This window comes from Impatiens glandulifera, chromosome 2 (genome assembly GCF_907164915.1).
Source record: "Impatiens glandulifera chromosome 2, dImpGla2.1, whole genome shotgun sequence".
Classification (NCBI taxonomy): Eukaryota; Viridiplantae; Streptophyta; class Magnoliopsida; order Ericales; family Balsaminaceae; genus Impatiens; species Impatiens glandulifera.
The window spans coordinates 52653002-52669164 of NC_061863.1; the positions used below are offsets into that span (position 1 = coordinate 52653002).

General features: G+C 31.1%; 4 protein-coding genes across 4 annotated transcripts; 1 reads left to right on the forward strand and 3 right to left on the reverse strand.

The window, feature by feature from the left end:
- Positions 1 to 578: 578 nt before the first annotated feature.
- LOC124925348 lies at positions 579 to 2794 on the forward strand. The gene is made up of 3 exons (XM_047465327.1): positions 579 to 1945; positions 2019 to 2274; positions 2360 to 2794. The coding sequence occupies exons 1-3, from the start codon at positions 732 to 734 to the stop codon at positions 2510 to 2512; spliced, it is 1623 nt and encodes a 540-aa protein (XP_047321283.1). The 5' UTR covers positions 579 to 731; the 3' UTR covers positions 2513 to 2794.
- A 100-nt stretch (positions 2795 to 2894) lies between these two features.
- Positions 2895 to 5210, reverse strand: LOC124925350 (transcription initiation factor TFIID subunit 13). Its single transcript, XM_047465329.1, has 6 exons — positions 4996 to 5210; positions 4521 to 4645; positions 4384 to 4421; positions 3650 to 3709; positions 3473 to 3547; positions 2895 to 3169 (listed from the first exon to the last, which is right to left on the reverse strand). The coding sequence occupies exons 2-6, from the start codon at positions 4621 to 4623 to the stop codon at positions 3059 to 3061; spliced, it is 387 nt and encodes a 128-aa protein (XP_047321285.1). The 5' UTR covers positions 4624 to 4645; positions 4996 to 5210; the 3' UTR covers positions 2895 to 3058.
- Positions 5211 to 6439: 1229 nt separating this feature from the next.
- On the reverse strand, positions 6440 to 7385 carry LOC124925349 (FCS-Like Zinc finger 3-like). Its single transcript, XM_047465328.1, has 2 exons — positions 7193 to 7385; positions 6440 to 7091 (listed from the first exon to the last, which is right to left on the reverse strand). Exons 1-2 carry the CDS (start codon positions 7330 to 7332, stop codon positions 6833 to 6835), a joined length of 399 nt encoding a protein of 132 aa, XP_047321284.1. The 5' UTR covers positions 7333 to 7385; the 3' UTR covers positions 6440 to 6832.
- A 5120-nt stretch (positions 7386 to 12505) lies between these two features.
- LOC124926804 (ATP synthase subunit delta', mitochondrial-like) lies at positions 12506 to 15458 on the reverse strand. Its single transcript, XM_047467107.1, has 2 exons — positions 15106 to 15458; positions 12506 to 13127 (listed from the first exon to the last, which is right to left on the reverse strand). The coding sequence occupies exons 1-2, from the start codon at positions 15361 to 15363 to the stop codon at positions 12783 to 12785; spliced, it is 603 nt and encodes a 200-aa protein (XP_047323063.1). The 5' UTR covers positions 15364 to 15458; the 3' UTR covers positions 12506 to 12782.
- Positions 15459 to 16163: the final 705 nt, after the last annotated feature.

Consider the following 16163-nt stretch of genomic DNA (forward strand, 5'->3'; position numbering starts at 1 on the left):
ATGTAATATTTTGGGTTATTGCACAATAGCTAAATAAACAAAGTAAAAAAGAATTATGTTAGTGGTGCTGAATTAATGGAATAGAAAAGATAAATACTTGCCTTTTAGTTCAGTACATCAAGTTGAATTAGTCCAATATTAGACAAAGAAAATGAATTTCAAACGTATGCATCAAGCAAAAAGAAGTTTCCTAGAAAATTAAATTCGAATTTTGAGTTATTCTTTTTAAAATCCAACTTCATATGAAAAAGAAAAAAGATGCCCTAGTTTTAGCCAAATAAATTAAGACAATAATACTAGAATCAAGACTTTTTCTTGTATGATATCCCTTGTTTGATGATGCAGATCTTTTCCAATTTAAATCATATTATATAAAACTTAGTCCTTATATAACAACAATATAACAATGATATTTAATATTACATTGACCAAATAATATACTTTTTTTTATTATCTAAAAGTAATTAATTAATCTTAATTTAGAAGTAAAAAACATATTTGAAAACCAAAACAAACAGACCTAGATGGAAGGAAGGAGCGGGGGGGCATTTGGTCGTTAAGTTCTTCAATCCAGTTTGTAGGTCTTCCTCTTCTCTTTCATTCAAATTGATCTCTCTAATTCTCTCAATTCTCAAATCTCAAACCAAACCACCATTTTCGTTTTCAGGAGAAATTCTTCAGACAGACAGACAGACAGACGAGGAAGAAGAAGAAGAAGAAGATTGACTTTAATGCATCAGAAAAAATCCGAAGTTCAGATCGGAAAAGAAAGCAGCGGCGTCTCTTCCGATTTCAACCCAACACCACCTTTACTATTCCCATCTTCAATCATCCATCATCATCAGAAACATCCTCATCAAAACAATTTCCAGGTGGGTTTCAATTCCTTCGATTTCATCACCCCTCCTCCGCCGCCGCCCCCCATCAATTCTTCTTCTTCTCCTCCTCCTCCTCCTACATCTAATAATGGAGAATTGCATATTCTCGTCGACCAAACAACAACAACAACAAACGACCCAATTCCATCATCATCGTCTTCTCCGCTATCGCAGAAAACCACCCCTCATAAGAGACCTTTCGCAGCAACCCACATAAATTCTTCATCTTCTTCTTCCAATTCCCTCTCAAAATCACCCACCCTCCCTAAATCCTTACATCAATACCCATTCTCAACCAAAACAAACATACCCATGAAGAATCATTATTCCTTCAAGTTTCCCAAACCCTCGGCCGCTACAAAATCAGCCGCCTTCCGCTTTCTCAGACGCCTCCAACACCTCCGTCGCCTCCGTTCCCATCTCCGTCTCATCCTACTCTTAGCTCTCCCTTTCTTCTACTTCCTGGTTTCTCATCCAAGCCATTCATTTTTCCTCGATTTCATTTCCGCTTTTGCTTTCTCATCCGCCCTTCTATTCTCCCTCAACCTAGCCATACCTCGCCTCCCATCAATCCGTCTATTTCTCTCCCGCTCCCTCCCCAGAAAGCTGTCTTCTTCAACCAAAATGTCCAGACCGACCCTACCCGTGATTTGGTCCATTGGGTCAAAACCTTCAAAGTCTGAAAAGCTGTTGAATTCTGGTTGCTGGGTTCAGGTTTACACCAATGGGGATGTGTATGAAGGAGAATTCCATAAAGGGAAGAGTTCAGGCAGCGGGGTGTATTACTATTACATGAGTGGAAGGTATGAAGGGGATTGGGTTGATAATAAGTACGATGGTTATGGAGTTGAGACGTGGGCGAGAGGAAGCAGATATCGCGGTCAATACAGACAAGGGCTTAGGAATGGATTTGGTGTGTATAGATTCTACACAGGTGATGTTTATGCTGGAGAGTGGTCAAATGGACAAAGCCATGGTTGTGGGGTTCATACATGTGAAGATGGAAGTAGGTATGTGGGCGAATTCAAATTTGGAGTCAAGCATGGACTCGGCCACTACCATTTCAGGTAAGAAAATCAATGCATATTACCTATTTCTATGAAATGTCTACTCAATGTTCATTTCACTTGTTCATTGTAGAAATGGAGATGTTTATGCTGGGGAGTATTTTGGGGATAAAATGCACGGTTTTGGAGTTTATCGATTTGGAAATGGGCATAGGTATGAAGGATCGTGGCATGAGAGCGGCAGACAAGGGCTTGGGATGTATTCGTTTAGAAGTGGGGAGACTCAATCAGGTCATTGGAACAATGGAATCCTAGATATCCCAAGTACACAGACATTCTCTGTCTCTTCTGTTGCAGTTAATCATTCCAAAGTACTCAATGCAGTTCAGGTGCTACATTTTGGACTTTCTAGCATTAAAAACCCATGAATGAATGAATGAATCGATTTATTTACATGATGTATTATTATGACAGGAAGCAAGACGAGCAGCTGAAAAAGCATATGATGTTGGTAAGGTAGATGAAAGAGTGAACAAGGCAGTTGCAGCTGCTAATAGAGCTGCAACTGCAGCTAGAGTAGCTGCAGTCAAGGCAGTGCAGACTCAAATTCAATATGATGAACGATAACAAAATGAATAATCGACATGCCATTTACGTGCCAAGCTGACTGATGAGGGCAAAGAAAGTTCGGAAACTAACTTTGGATGGACGATGGTATAATAGGTGTAGTAGTTTTACTTACATCTGATGAGAGGAATGTGCTTTTTTCCTTTTTGATTTTGAGGTGTTCCTCAGTTCAGTTCCCCTGTAAAGGAAATATTATATGTAATACAGTTTCCAGTTGATGTATTGATGGGAAAACCTGGTCCAACAGCTTATTTACTTTAAAAAAACTACTCATCAAATCAAATTAAAAGAAAAAAGAGACATTGGCCTTGTTCTATTTGGCTGAAATCGCTATTGCAAAGCTGAAATCAAACTAACTCATTATTGTTGGACACCAAAACCATACAATCAGATTATCAAACCCTTTCCTTTTAGCATTAATGTAGAGTATCAATCATCGACTCATAAAGAAAATACATAAGAAAGCATGCAGTTATTTTGGAAACTAATTCTGAGTTGTAAAGAAAATACAAGAGCATCAATGGATGTTTTTTGAAAGTATAACAACTACTCAACAGTTGCCAGTTTATCTTCGTCAACCTCAAAGGCTTTCCTCGCTTGCTTCAGCTCTTCGTTCATAGTCAAGAGTTCAGTACATCGGTTCAATTTTGGCATATCCTGTAATAAGGTCAAAGTAATAATCATGTGATAGTTTGTCATCAGAGAATCTATGCCCATAATGTAGAACCCTAAACAAGATGAAGGGTAAATGTCAAATTTTACATCTAAATTATCATCAACAAATTAAAGAACAATGTTATTCAGCATCTTGTTTAAAAAATTTCCAACTCCTACTGGCTTATAGATGAAATAGAAAAAAAAAATATGGTCAAGTTTCCTCAAAAGTAGATATTCTAATGCATACTCTACTAGCAAAAGAAGCAAGTTCTTCAAAGATGAAAAGAAAAAGAAGAGAAATACCTTTCGGATTAAAAACAGAAAATCTTCTGTGAGAAGTTTTCCTCTTTTAGTAGCAGTGTCTTGAGCTTTATGCACCTGCATATAATTCAAAATTGAACAAGTGAGATATACCAATTAATCCAGGGAAAGTAAAGAAATTAAGGAGACAAAAGATGAAGAATCAAATTCATGATGTACCATATCAGTGACATACTCCACAACAATGTCTTCAAGCAATGCTACAGTTTCTGGAAGCGGCTGGAGGCAAAATGCATATACAACTAATTAGAGATGATGTGACATTTTCATGCTTCATTAGAAAAGAAATGCATATCTATCTTTCTATCAAAGAATAATTTATACTAGTTTAAGAAACAATTCTTAACCCATACCAACTGGAGATATCTTGATAGAGCAATTGAAAGAAAGAACAGATCCAACTAGAAGTTAACACAACTTTTTGAACATGATTTAAACAACCAAGTCTATATATCGTCTATTTTCTCACATTTCAATATGCAGAAGATGAAATGACCTTCCCCTACCACCTTAATATATTTTGTTCTTAGTTCTCATTTGAATACAAAATTTGCACCAATATGCATAGTTCAAATGAATACTAGTTGATAACATTAAGACTGCTAATAACCTTCTATAAGATAAAATTGAAACGGTGCCTATTGCCTAATGAGAATTGAGAACCTAAGTCATCTTAGATATGATTGGAGTTGCTTACTAGCCTAAAACAGATACATCAAATCCTTTTAATAACACCAATCAATCTTACAAACACGAAAATAGAATCACAATTCACAACAGAAAACAAAAAGATGGTTTTCTGAACACTAGGATCAGAGAGGCACAAAAACTGATTACACTGTCTGTAAACAAAATCCACAACAAAAGGAATGTTAGTTAAAGAAGAAACTTACATTGGCATCATCTCCAAAACCATACATCATATGCTGCACTGTTACATATCACAGAAGAGGTGAATAAAGAGTAAATATTTTTCCATCAAAATAAAATCCAGTCAAGAAACTAAACTAAACTAAACTAAACCACACACAATCTTTCTGAAAAACTCCCCGCTTGCGTTTGAAGGAAGTTTCTGATTGTTGGGATGCCCCTACTCTTGCTTTTGAAGAGGGTCCTGCAGAAGAATTATTCATAGTATCCACAACAGCTATTCCCCTAAATCAATTCCAAAAAAAATAACAGTTACATAAGCAATTTATTTCAAATACATGGAATCTAATGAGTTTCACCTGCTTTAATAATTTAATAAGAACCTACATACTATATTACTTTTTGTCTAAATATGTATAAGAATGAAAACCCATTTATTAATTTTCTCAAGATACGTGTACAAACCATTCTTAACAAGTAATAACACAGGTTAGTCAAATAGCATTTTCTCAAACATGTGATATGCATAAGGGACAGATAACCTTTAAACCATTAGAAAATCAGAGATATTGTATAAATAAACTTGAGGCTTGGAAGTAGAGTGCAATTAAGCAGGAAATAGAATGAAATCTTACCTGATATATGATCAACAAGGCAACGCGACTTCTATCGGCACCCACCAGATCACACGCCTCAGGTACGTTCCACAAAGGAAAACACAGATTAGAATAGAGATGATTCAGTTCTTGCTTCTCTTAATCGTTGATGAAGATGAAGAAGAAAAAGTAGAATTTGAACTTGTATGGGTCGGTAGAGAAGTCGCGATTTAGGATTTTTTTTCTTTTTTAGGGAAGATTGAGGTTTTATATTCATAATACTAATATGTACACATACCCTCAAACTTTTTAATACTTTATAAAACGGCATATTTGTTTTTTTATTATTATTTAAAATATGATCATTATCTTCAACTAGGAAGATCCCCGTCCGATGCACACGGATAAAAATATATTGTTAGAACGTACCGCGTTTATCAAATTTAGTGTTGAATTTAAAATACAAAGTTTTATTAGCATAGTTGGTTAAAAAGTTATACTTGTTTTTGTTATGATGCGAGTTCCGAATCATACCTATAAAAATTTTAATTTTATTTTTAACCGTTTTAAGTTTATGAGCGGGTCAACCCAAAATCCGACCAAAATATCTATTTACTCTTACATATATTCAAATTAACCACAACTCTCGACCTGACAAACCAAATACTTTCAATTATATATATAAGATTAGCGACCAACACGAAAATAAATAACATTCAATTGTAACACCCCAATTTGTAATAAAATGAAACCCTTACAGAAATTGCATAGCTATTACAGAACATTGAAACACCATATTTCTAATAATAAGGTAGGAAAAAAAACCGCTTGTTATAATAATGTTGTAAATCCATATATCTTGAGAGAGTACTGTTCTACCTACGCTCCATGTTCGAATAGTCTTTTCCCACTGTACCTAAAATAAACAAATTTGCATCCAAGTTTTTTAGTATTACTTAGTCATATATACTCCATCGCTATACATTAATAATATTAACTAGGTCAATCTTTAATAATAACTCAAACTTGTACTAATACACATACTAAAAAGACATACGGTAACACAAAACATGTGGGCTAAAATGTCTAGCCAAAATAAAGATCTAGTTACAACCTAAAAAAAATGTGTAACACAAACAATGCAGGATCACACTAGTCGATGAACTTTGTTAAATTACTCCGCCATCCACACCATTGTTTACTTGACATATTAAACACTTGCGACAACAAAGTGATAAAGTGTTCCGGAGTTTGCTCTAACGAAAGAAAAATGAAAATAGTACTATTAACATAATTGAAATGTATTAGAGAACTCATTCAAATAATCCACTAGAAGATCAGCTCGATAACATCCAAGGAAGTGGTATTGGACTTGGGCATTAACCATACAATCCACACCATAGCCAATGTGTTCTTAAGAAGAAAAAAGAATATGATTGTCCGATTCTCACATAGTTGGCATGCATCTACCAACTGAATATAATTATTCGATAAGGAACATTTATAAGGGGATCCCACGAGTCGACTGGTGACCAAACAGTCGAGTCAGTCGAGGGATCCTCAGTGGTGGCCTGACTAACCTCCTGCTTGTCTATATACCAATCTCAAATGAGATATACACTAGATGAATTGCAATTTAAAAATAGGTAATCACAATTTTGGATAAAACTCCAATTGGTTGGTTGTATATATAGAAGATACATGCATCATCCATCCTCATTAATGATTTTCCCTTCATATATATAAACCTCCTCCTCGAAATCAAACTCTCGATCCAAACAAACAAACAAAATCTCCACAACCATGGTTTAAAATAAAATAAATAAAATTCATTACTTTGGTGGTGTATGAGAAAATCTAATTTAAGTAAATCGATCTAAGCCACAACAAGTGTGCCAGTGCCAGTACTTGTAAGCTGCTGGTCCTTTCTGGTAGTTGATATGTTGCCCGACGTCTGATCATCATCATCATCATCATCAAGATCATCAGATTTTTTTTGCCTCTGGTGAGCACTCATCTTAGTCTTCTTAGATGAAGAATTAGAGAGCTTCAATCTCCTCCTGTAATGTTTCTCCTCATAATCCATATCTATCTGTTCTTGCCTACACTCTTCACTACAAAACGCCTTATTTCCTCTGCACCATATATAATCAACAAACAGATCATGTAAAAAACAATAACAAAATAACTCATCATCATCATCCTCATCCAGTTCATGAAATTAGCAATTAGTTACCTGTACATGAAGATGTCACAGTTATGAAGCAGAGGTTTATGGCAGAGAAAACAAGCTTCAAGAAAATGGGTGTTTTCATGGCGGGGATAATCCTCACAACCCACATAAAACAACGCTGCTGCTGCAAATTCCGATCTCATTCTCCCTCTCTCTCTCTCCCTCTCTCTGTGTTAATGGATTGGTAATGGCGGTGGTGGCCTCTGATTATTATATATATGGTAAGATGCATGGGCTATAATCAGCTGTTTGAGAAACAATTGTTGCAGTATTCTTCAACCAATCAGATCGAGGAACTTGAATTTTGATTGGTTGGGTAAATGAATTTGAGTAAAAATGGATTGGCTTGGGATTTGGGAAGTTTAAAAGTTCATTGCATAACATTTTATTTTCTAATTTTATGGTATATATGGTACTTTCTCATATATTCTATGTTCTTCAACTTTGATTGAATCTTCATCTTTTTCTAAATGTTATGTATTTATGGAATAGAGTTCTCAATGAATTTTTTTATAAGAAAATGTTATATTTTGTTAATTGAGTTAGTGTGAAAATTAGAAATAAATGAAAATGGTTAAATCAAACCTTTATAATGAGAGATAAAGACTAATTAATAGTCATGTTAACTATAAAAAGATATCTTATTTTCAAATAACTCAACTAGTGTTGTAAGTATTTTCTAGTCCCTTCCTTCAATAATTGAAAAAATACAATTTCAATTATTATTCAATGTTTATTTGACTAATTTATTGTAATAATCAATTTATTTTTTTAGTTAATGCAATAATCTTTATAATGTTAGGATCAATGTTAAGTCCCGCCTAATATAATGCTTTATTTTATCTAATTTTAAGATCAAATATTTTATATTTTTTAATTACAAGGTAACAATATCCCAATTCAATTATAAAAAATAACTATATTTTTGTTATTTATTGCTAAAATAATATTTATAAAAAACAATAACAACTCAATTTTTGGATCAACCGAATTTATAATAAAAATGGATAACTATTATATTTTGAACCGAAGGTGGAAAACATCGATAACTAAGAGACTAAAAGTTACGAGGCGATTCTCACTTAAAACGTCGGTTATAGTAAGTGAATGAATTAAAAGTTGAGGGCTTCGGTTTTGAGTTATTCTAATAAAAAAAATTATAACCTCCTTAAAATCATCCACCATTTATTACCATTATTATTTTTTCTCTTTAAATCATTTTCAAATAAATAAGGTCTTGTAAAATGAAAGACAACAAAAGTTGGGATCCCAAACAAAAGTTTCTAGAGAATTCCTGCATGCAAAAAAAATGAACAAAATGTTGACACATGGCCGGCCCATTAAGGCTCTCATTCCTAGGTTCTTGTCTCACTCTTGTCTCTGCCCATTGGGCTGCCCGTGCATCTCGGTCAGTTTTCTCCACGTGTCCTTCCTAGGTAGGCCACCGAGTCATTTCTTTCTGCGTGTCCTCCTTTGTTCAATGTTCTCGAAGCTGTCCATAATAAATATTTAATTTATAAATAAAATCACTTTTTTCTTTTTCATTTTTTTTTTAAATTTGATGTTGGAATATTTGAAATAATTTAATTTATTTGAAAACAATTTAATTTGAATTATTATATTTAATGTTTCAAATTATTATGGAGAATAATGTTAGAATAATTATTTTGATTCATAATTTGAAAAGATAACATAAAAAAATAATAATTTAATTGTTTGGTAAAATATCATGATGTTCCCAAGTAATAAACAATTGAATATATTATATATGGACCAGAATCATTAAGGCCTTGTTTGATCTTTGAGTTATTTGGGTTTTATCCGGGTTTTATCCCAAATAACCTTGTTTGATGAAATTAGGAAAAAACCAGTTTTTTAATTTTTATTGTCAAAAATACCCTTACCTCTCTTCTCTCCTCTCTCAATACATTTTTTAAATATATTAATTTAATTTATATTTAAATAAAATTTAAAATATAATATAATAAAATAAATATTAAAAATTATAGATATATTAATATTAATTTTTATTAATACATCATTTAAAATTTAAATGAATATTAATTTTATAATTATAATTTAAATATTATATAAGATAATAATTTTATTTATATTGTGTATTTATTTTTATTTAATATAATAATAATAAAATTTAAATGAAATAAATTTTATAATATAATAACCAAAAATCAAACAAATTTATTATAGTATTTATTTAGAAAGATAATTTAAAATTAGTTTATACCAAAAAAAAATAATAAATTTCTTTACAAATATTTAATTTAAATGAGATATATTTATAAATTAATTAATATTTTTTATTTAAATATATTTAACTTTATTTTTTAGTATAAAAATTTATTTTAAATAAATTTAAATTTTAAATGGTATATTAGATAATATAGTTGGTTAGAATTTTATTTATATTTTGAATTTATTTTTATTTAATATAATTGTTTTAAATGAAATAATTTATTAATTTAAATTATATAAAAATAAATTTTATAATGTAATAAAATAAATATAAATATATATATATATATATTAATATTATTTTTTAATAATATAAAATAAAATATTTAATTAAAGGGTAATTTTGGTATTTTAATTTATAAAATGATTGATTTGATTTGGGATGTGATAGTTGGGTTTTGGGATAAAACCTGGGTTTTATCCCAATAACCCAAAGATCAAACGAGGCCTAAAGGCAATGAAGATGTCTCTCAAGACTTTTAGGTTATTTAAGTTAAAGAAAAAAAAATCATAACATTATCTCATTTTTTATTATTTAAGTCATTTATTAAAATATTATTTTATTTTATTTTTCAAAATTTAAATTTTAAACTAAAAAAAATCAATTAATAATTTTATCCTAAATAACTCATTTTTATTCAATAATATTTGTTTAAATAGCACCATCAAACCTAAGTTAAAACAAGCTCATATTTTACCTACTTTTTAAAAATCATTATTTTCTTTTAATATCCATACATATAATAAAAATACAATTATTTAAGCTTAACAATTAAAACATTAGATAAAGAAGGAATACCAAAATTAAGAACTTACAAAGCACATCTTCCTAAAAACAATATCACATCTAATACAAAACATGACAATTAAGGGATATAAGAACAACACTATAAATAAATTGATTAAAGTGACTAATTATTACAAGTTTTTTATTTATTTAATAAATTGATTAAAGTGACTAATTATTACAAGTTTTTTATTTATTTAATATTAAAAACTTTGTGACAAATAAAAAGAACATGAGAAACTCTCTCAATTGAACTCGTCCCATTAAAAAAATAAAAACATATATATATTTCAGGTCCTCCATGAACATTTAAAAAAATAAATATATATTTCAGGTTCTCCATGAACATTCATGTCCACTTAATTTACTAACAAAGTCACCCATTCTATCTAACTTATGATTTATTTAATATTTTTGTTGGGGGCAATATTTCAAATGAAATTAAATAATATATTCTTTATAGCAGACAGTTTTTGCTTTCCTAACATTTTGGGTAGACAGTTTCCTAAGAATAAACTTTTAAAGTGTCATTAGCATGTTTATTTTGGAAATTGTATTATTAATATTAAAGACAAGCTTGATTCATCATTTTCACAGCTTATTTATTTATTTATTTATAAATATAAACAACATTTTTTTAAGGAGATTCTCATTTTGAAAAGTAAAAATATAAACATGATTAGTTAATTTTTTATTATTTTAAACTAGAATTTATTATTTGAAATAAACTAATACATAATCCAATCATATTCTTTTACCACATTAGATTGTGAAATTATTAGGACTTTTACTCCTAATTAATACATTTGATTATATTCATATCTCATCATTTCATTTTATTATTTTGGTGAAGTATTCTAACATTTTATTTTTGCACTGCTCTTATCGTTTGTCTTTCTAATATGATCCAAATAACTATAAACACGCAACTATCTCACACGATAATAATAATAATAATAATAATAATAATAATAATAATAATAATAATAATAATAATAATAATAATAATAATAATAATAATAATAATAATAATAATAAATTAAATAAGATTTCTCTATACAATATATTCTACAAGACATACTAGCTACTATTAAAAGACATGAATCTCTAACATCTATCATTTTGTGGAAAGTCTTCCATGGAAAACAAAATATGCCTAGAAACCATTTTATTGAGACCACATTGCTTCACTGAACCATGTTAGTTCGGCTTCTAATAGTTTCTTAAGTTGGGAAATGACCACAAGTTGTTGTCCAATTTCATGTTTTTGATTTGTCTCTAAATTTGTCAAATACATTGACTTTTGCAAGGATTTATGGACTTCCTAATTAAATTCTTTAAAAATATAATAATAATTTAACCAATTAAAAAAACTTAAATTAACTAATTTTTCATCACATAAATCATTTTTTTAAAAGTTAGTAATAATCCGAAATAACCCAACATCAAACTCCAATGTGTGCATCCTGATCGTAAATTGTGCAGTAGGGACGGATTCAAAGCTGAGGTGTGCCCCAAATTTCTTTAAAGTTTGCTTAAAAAATAACGACAATTTTTTGATAAATATAAGTTTTGCCATTTTTTTAATAATTATATAAACAAACGTTGAAATTTTAAAAAAATTATGTAATGTTACATTTTTAGTGTATATTTTTTTCTTCTTTTTTCGAAGTGGGTTCAAGGAACAGTTTTCCAAAAAAAAAAAACTGAGTTTGAATAGTAAACTAGGTTAGTTTGGAAATAAATGAACAAACTAGGTTAGTTTTGGAAAGTGAACGCCAAAGTTAGTTTGGGAAACTGTTCTGGGTTCAAGCCCTACATAAGTCCAACCCTACCCCTACCCAATGCCTAACTATTATGAAATCCATGAAAAGTAAGTAATGAATTATACCTTTACTAATTAACTCAAACCATTAATGTTATAACTTATAAATTTGTAATAAACAATATCAGAGACCCACAACAAAATAGAAATGACCTAATAACTAAGTGGAACCCTCAACCCCACTCCATTGTTGGTCATATTCTTATCAAAGATAGACAAATTAAAGATATATATGCCCACACTATTTATAACCAAAAAATATTAAACTCCAAAACCCTTTTCGGATAATGAATTAACATATTATATGTTTAGCCATAAATTGTCACAACAGATTCATACATGTCCAAAGGGAAAGTTTTGATATTTATTAAAGAACATGAAAGTTTTGATATTTTTTAGACACATCTCTTTTAACTATGTTATTAGGTTAGAAAAGAAAAGGACACAACTACAATAAAACAACCACAGATATACAGAACCCATTGATCAAGCACACCAGCAACACAAATCAATTAAATGTTAAAGCAAACAAGTTTCAAAGGTTATACTCTGAAAGTTTTATAGGAATTGGTATTCAACTTGAGGCAATATATGTTAAGGTTGGAGATAACAACATAAACAACCCCAATAATTTCTCCCACAAACATTAAGGAGGCGAAATACATTGCAGATTATTAAAATGATGGAGGAAGGAAGAACCAACTTAAGAATGTCAAAAAACGAAAAAACTAGGCTGCAAGAGCCGAGTTTAGTGAACTAAGCACATCCACTCCAATTTGTGCTTCTGCTTTGTCTGCATCTGTTGATGCTGAGTTCAACTTCTGGTTGAAATCTGCGAGACTCTTCTGGACCGTGGCTGAGTCGAATTGATCGATAGGCACTGCCTCGATGGCCATTATATCAGCATATGAGTTTGCATGGACAAAAACAAACCCGCCACTCACAAAGTACTTTTTCACATCGTTTCCCTCGTGCACAGATAGAACGCCTGGTTTCAGCTCAGCAATTGTTGCAACATGCCCAGGAAGAACACCCATCTGTCCTGTTGTTGCTGGCACTATAACCATATCAACCTGCAATGCCACACACATTCCATAATTAAAGATTCAACCTTTTCCATTATAATAGATGGATACTGCATCATGTTAATCAACCAAAAACTTCAGCCCTGTTTGATTACTCTTACATTTCTTTTTTTCTCGCAATCTATCACTTTACATCACATCAGATCAACCATTTTACATTGCAAGTATACCTCACTTTATATCATATCAAACAATTTCAAGACTGCCCCAACCAGATATTTTCCACCACTTTCGAAACAGTGTTCCTATACTATTTACTTATGCCTATTATTGGATATGAATGACATTTAACTAAATATCAAGAATCCTAAAACTATGAAGTTGTTTTGGGATTCTTGTTCCTCATAGGACTAAAATTACTTGCTCTATGTGATTGTGAAACTACACATAAAATAGTGTGTGTGACACATCTCTCAATTATAGAGATAAATTAGGAACTTAAATATCTTTCAACATTTGTTTCACCTCTGTTGCATGCAACATCACTATTGTGACATCAGAGTATTATTATTTCAGAAATAGGCATTTCATATCAGCCCTAGGCAATTTATCTCTTTAACCATCTATTGTCCTTGAATGACATGAATAGCCATACAGATGCACATTCCAAATCATAGACCAAAATATCATCACTATCATATAGTAGCACTGCAGTGAAACACTTAGTTTTGCAACAAGTTCATTGCATAGTGATTTAAGCAGAACTTTCACCATCATTCTGCTTTCACCAACAATACGGAAGATTTTGTTGCCTAGGTCACAGACAGATAATCTTACAATCACAAAAAGTTAGCCTCACATAAATGTGTCCTCTCAGCGTTCAGCATCTTAAAGGTAGGAGGAAAGAGGAAAATCCCCTCAACAACCACTAATCCATCTTTCCACTCATACAACAGAGACTGTTTCTCATTCTATCACTTGATAATTCCCTAAAACATGCCACGTCTTGAAACCCTGTATATTCTATGAAACATCATCAATGGATATGACAATTATACAAATGAGGGTGGTAAAAGAACAAAGTTCAAAAAGAGATAAGAGGGTAGGTGTCCATGAAGAGAATGTCAACATAAGAGACTAACAATTAAATTGTTGCTTGCAAACAAATCGTGAATAAAGAGAGAAAAATATGCAGCACGCCCCCTAGTATTATTTAATACATGCTGGCATACCTATAATATGCCAAAGAATCATCTTCAGATGCGCTTATCTAAATGAATGAGCAAACAGATATAGATGTCAGCAGCCAAGAATAATCTACAAATTGTTATTGTCCATATCTATGACCAACCACAACTGTCAGACACAATATATAGACTGTTTGATGTGTTTCCTAGCTCTCAACTACAAATCAAGATATACAACTATCTCCAAATTTGAAGCTTGCTTATGAAGATATATTTTCTGGTTTACCAAAGTGGTCTTCTTGCAAAGGAACATGTTTACATGCAATAAAGAAGGAAACTGATGTCAAGAGTACAACAACAAAGCTTCTGCAATCATCACATTACTGAGATGAGAGCATAGCTGTTCCATCATAGACATCACAGCATAACTAATCACCATTGAATGTTCTAATGATAGAAGTTCTTGTACCCAACAAAATCTTCCATAAAATTCTCATTTTGATTAATTAGAGCATACCTAAAATGTTAATGGCTGCAAAAGCTCAAACCTAACTAAAAAATGCAGATCTTTTCTTTGATAAAAGAGCTCTAACCAAGGCCAGTTCCTCAATGAAGAAATTTAAGCAAATAATAATATCCTAAACAGATGGTTTAGAATAAAAAACCGAGATCAAGCAATAAATTTTCTCCGTGGATTCAAATCAGATTGAACCCATAGTGAACAAGGGAGCGAATTTACTAGCAGCCATCATCAAGAAATAGATCGAAACCATAATCACATAAAACTTGATAACAATCGAATAAAAATGACAAATAATTAAAACGCTTTTGCTGCTCACCTCCTTAGCTGATAGTTCCGACCCGTATGGGAGAACGAGATTGACTGTAAGCTTTGAAGGGATCGACGAGGGTGTTGCTGGCCGTGGCTTCATAAAGGCAGTAGGAGTCTTTGGTGGGTCAATGTTAGGGATCGTTTTCTTCCATGCCGACACGAACGACTCGTCAATCTTAGAAGAAGACTGTAGGTCGGTGGAGAATGGTCGAGCCCTGGCGACGGCCGCGGATCGGGAGAGGACACGGGTGGCGTGGCGAAGCATGGTTCAGTCGCTCGGATCGCAAGGTCGGAGAGGCTGGAAATAAGGGTTTCGGTTCACTGCAATCTCTCTCTTTCTACTCCAAGGGAAGGATATGGGCAATTTTCTGATGGGTGCGCGTCTATATAACCAAATGTGTTGCTTACTTCAGGATATTCGTCCGACCGGGTTCAAGTCGGGTAGACAAGCCATTGAACTTTTTGGTATCTAGGTTTTTGTAGTGTATAAAAATGAAAAAAAAAATCCATTTTTAATAAAATAATTATCTATAAAAAAAAATATTCAGTAACATAATATAATAATGATATTAAATACTAATAAAATTATTTCTATTTTAATAATTTTAGTATATATTTATTTTAAGAGTTAATGTAATAAAAATGATAGTAATTAATTTAAACATAATCACAAAAAATAATATAAATTCAATATTGTCATCTAATACAAAAAAAAAAAAAATATATATATATATATAACGAGATTAATCATTTGAAAGTAACAATCAAATTATAAATAAAAAATGTTATCCACGAACATAAGATTAACGAATATAAGTTCACCGGTCCAAATTTTCAAAAAAATCTCTCATATAGGGCTCATTTGATGTACTATTTTTGAGGTTTTCCATGATTTTATCATTAAACTCAACCATCCTATCATTCATCATTTCAACTATTTAATTAATTATTTTATATGTTTAAATACGAAAATTACAACTTTATTTAATTATATGAAATTAATTTATCTTTAAAAATAAAAGATATTTTAACTTTTAAACCTTAAAAACTATTTTTTTAAAATTT

Bases quoted from the DNA above. Each gene is read 5' to 3' on its own strand.
- LOC124925349 (XM_047465328.1), bottom strand. From the start codon at position 7,332: ATGAGATCGGAATTTGCAGCAGCAGCGTTGTTTTATGTGGGTTGTGAG. The intron at 7,092-7,192 runs GTAACTAATTGC...TATATGGTGCAG, and splicing joins TGTGACATCTTCATGTACAG to AGGAAATAAGGCGTTTTGTA.
- LOC124926804 (XM_047467107.1), bottom strand. From the start codon at position 15,363: ATGCTTCGCCACGCCACCCGTGTCCTCTCCCGATCCGCGGCCGTCGCC. The intron at 13,128-15,105 runs GTGAGCAGCAAA...GTGGCATTGCAG, and splicing joins CGGAACTATCAGCTAAGGAG to GTTGATATGGTTATAGTGCC.
- LOC124925350 (XM_047465329.1), bottom strand. From the start codon at position 4,623: ATGAATAATTCTTCTGCAGGACCCTCTTCAAAAGCAAGAGTAGGGGCA. The intron at 4,422-4,520 runs GTGTGTGGTTTA...GATATGTAACAG, and splicing joins GGGAGTTTTTCAGAAAGATT to TGCAGCATATGATGTATGGT. The intron at 3,548-3,649 runs GTACATCATGAA...AATTATATGCAG, and splicing joins TGGAGTATGTCACTGATATG to GTGCATAAAGCTCAAGACAC.
- LOC124925348 (XM_047465327.1), top strand. From the start codon at position 732: ATGCATCAGAAAAAATCCGAAGTTCAGATCGGAAAAGAAAGCAGCGGC. The intron at 1,946-2,018 runs GTAAGAAAATCA...TGTTCATTGTAG, and splicing joins CTCGGCCACTACCATTTCAG to AAATGGAGATGTTTATGCTG. The intron at 2,275-2,359 runs GTGCTACATTTT...TTATTATGACAG, and splicing joins AAGTACTCAATGCAGTTCAG to GAAGCAAGACGAGCAGCTGA.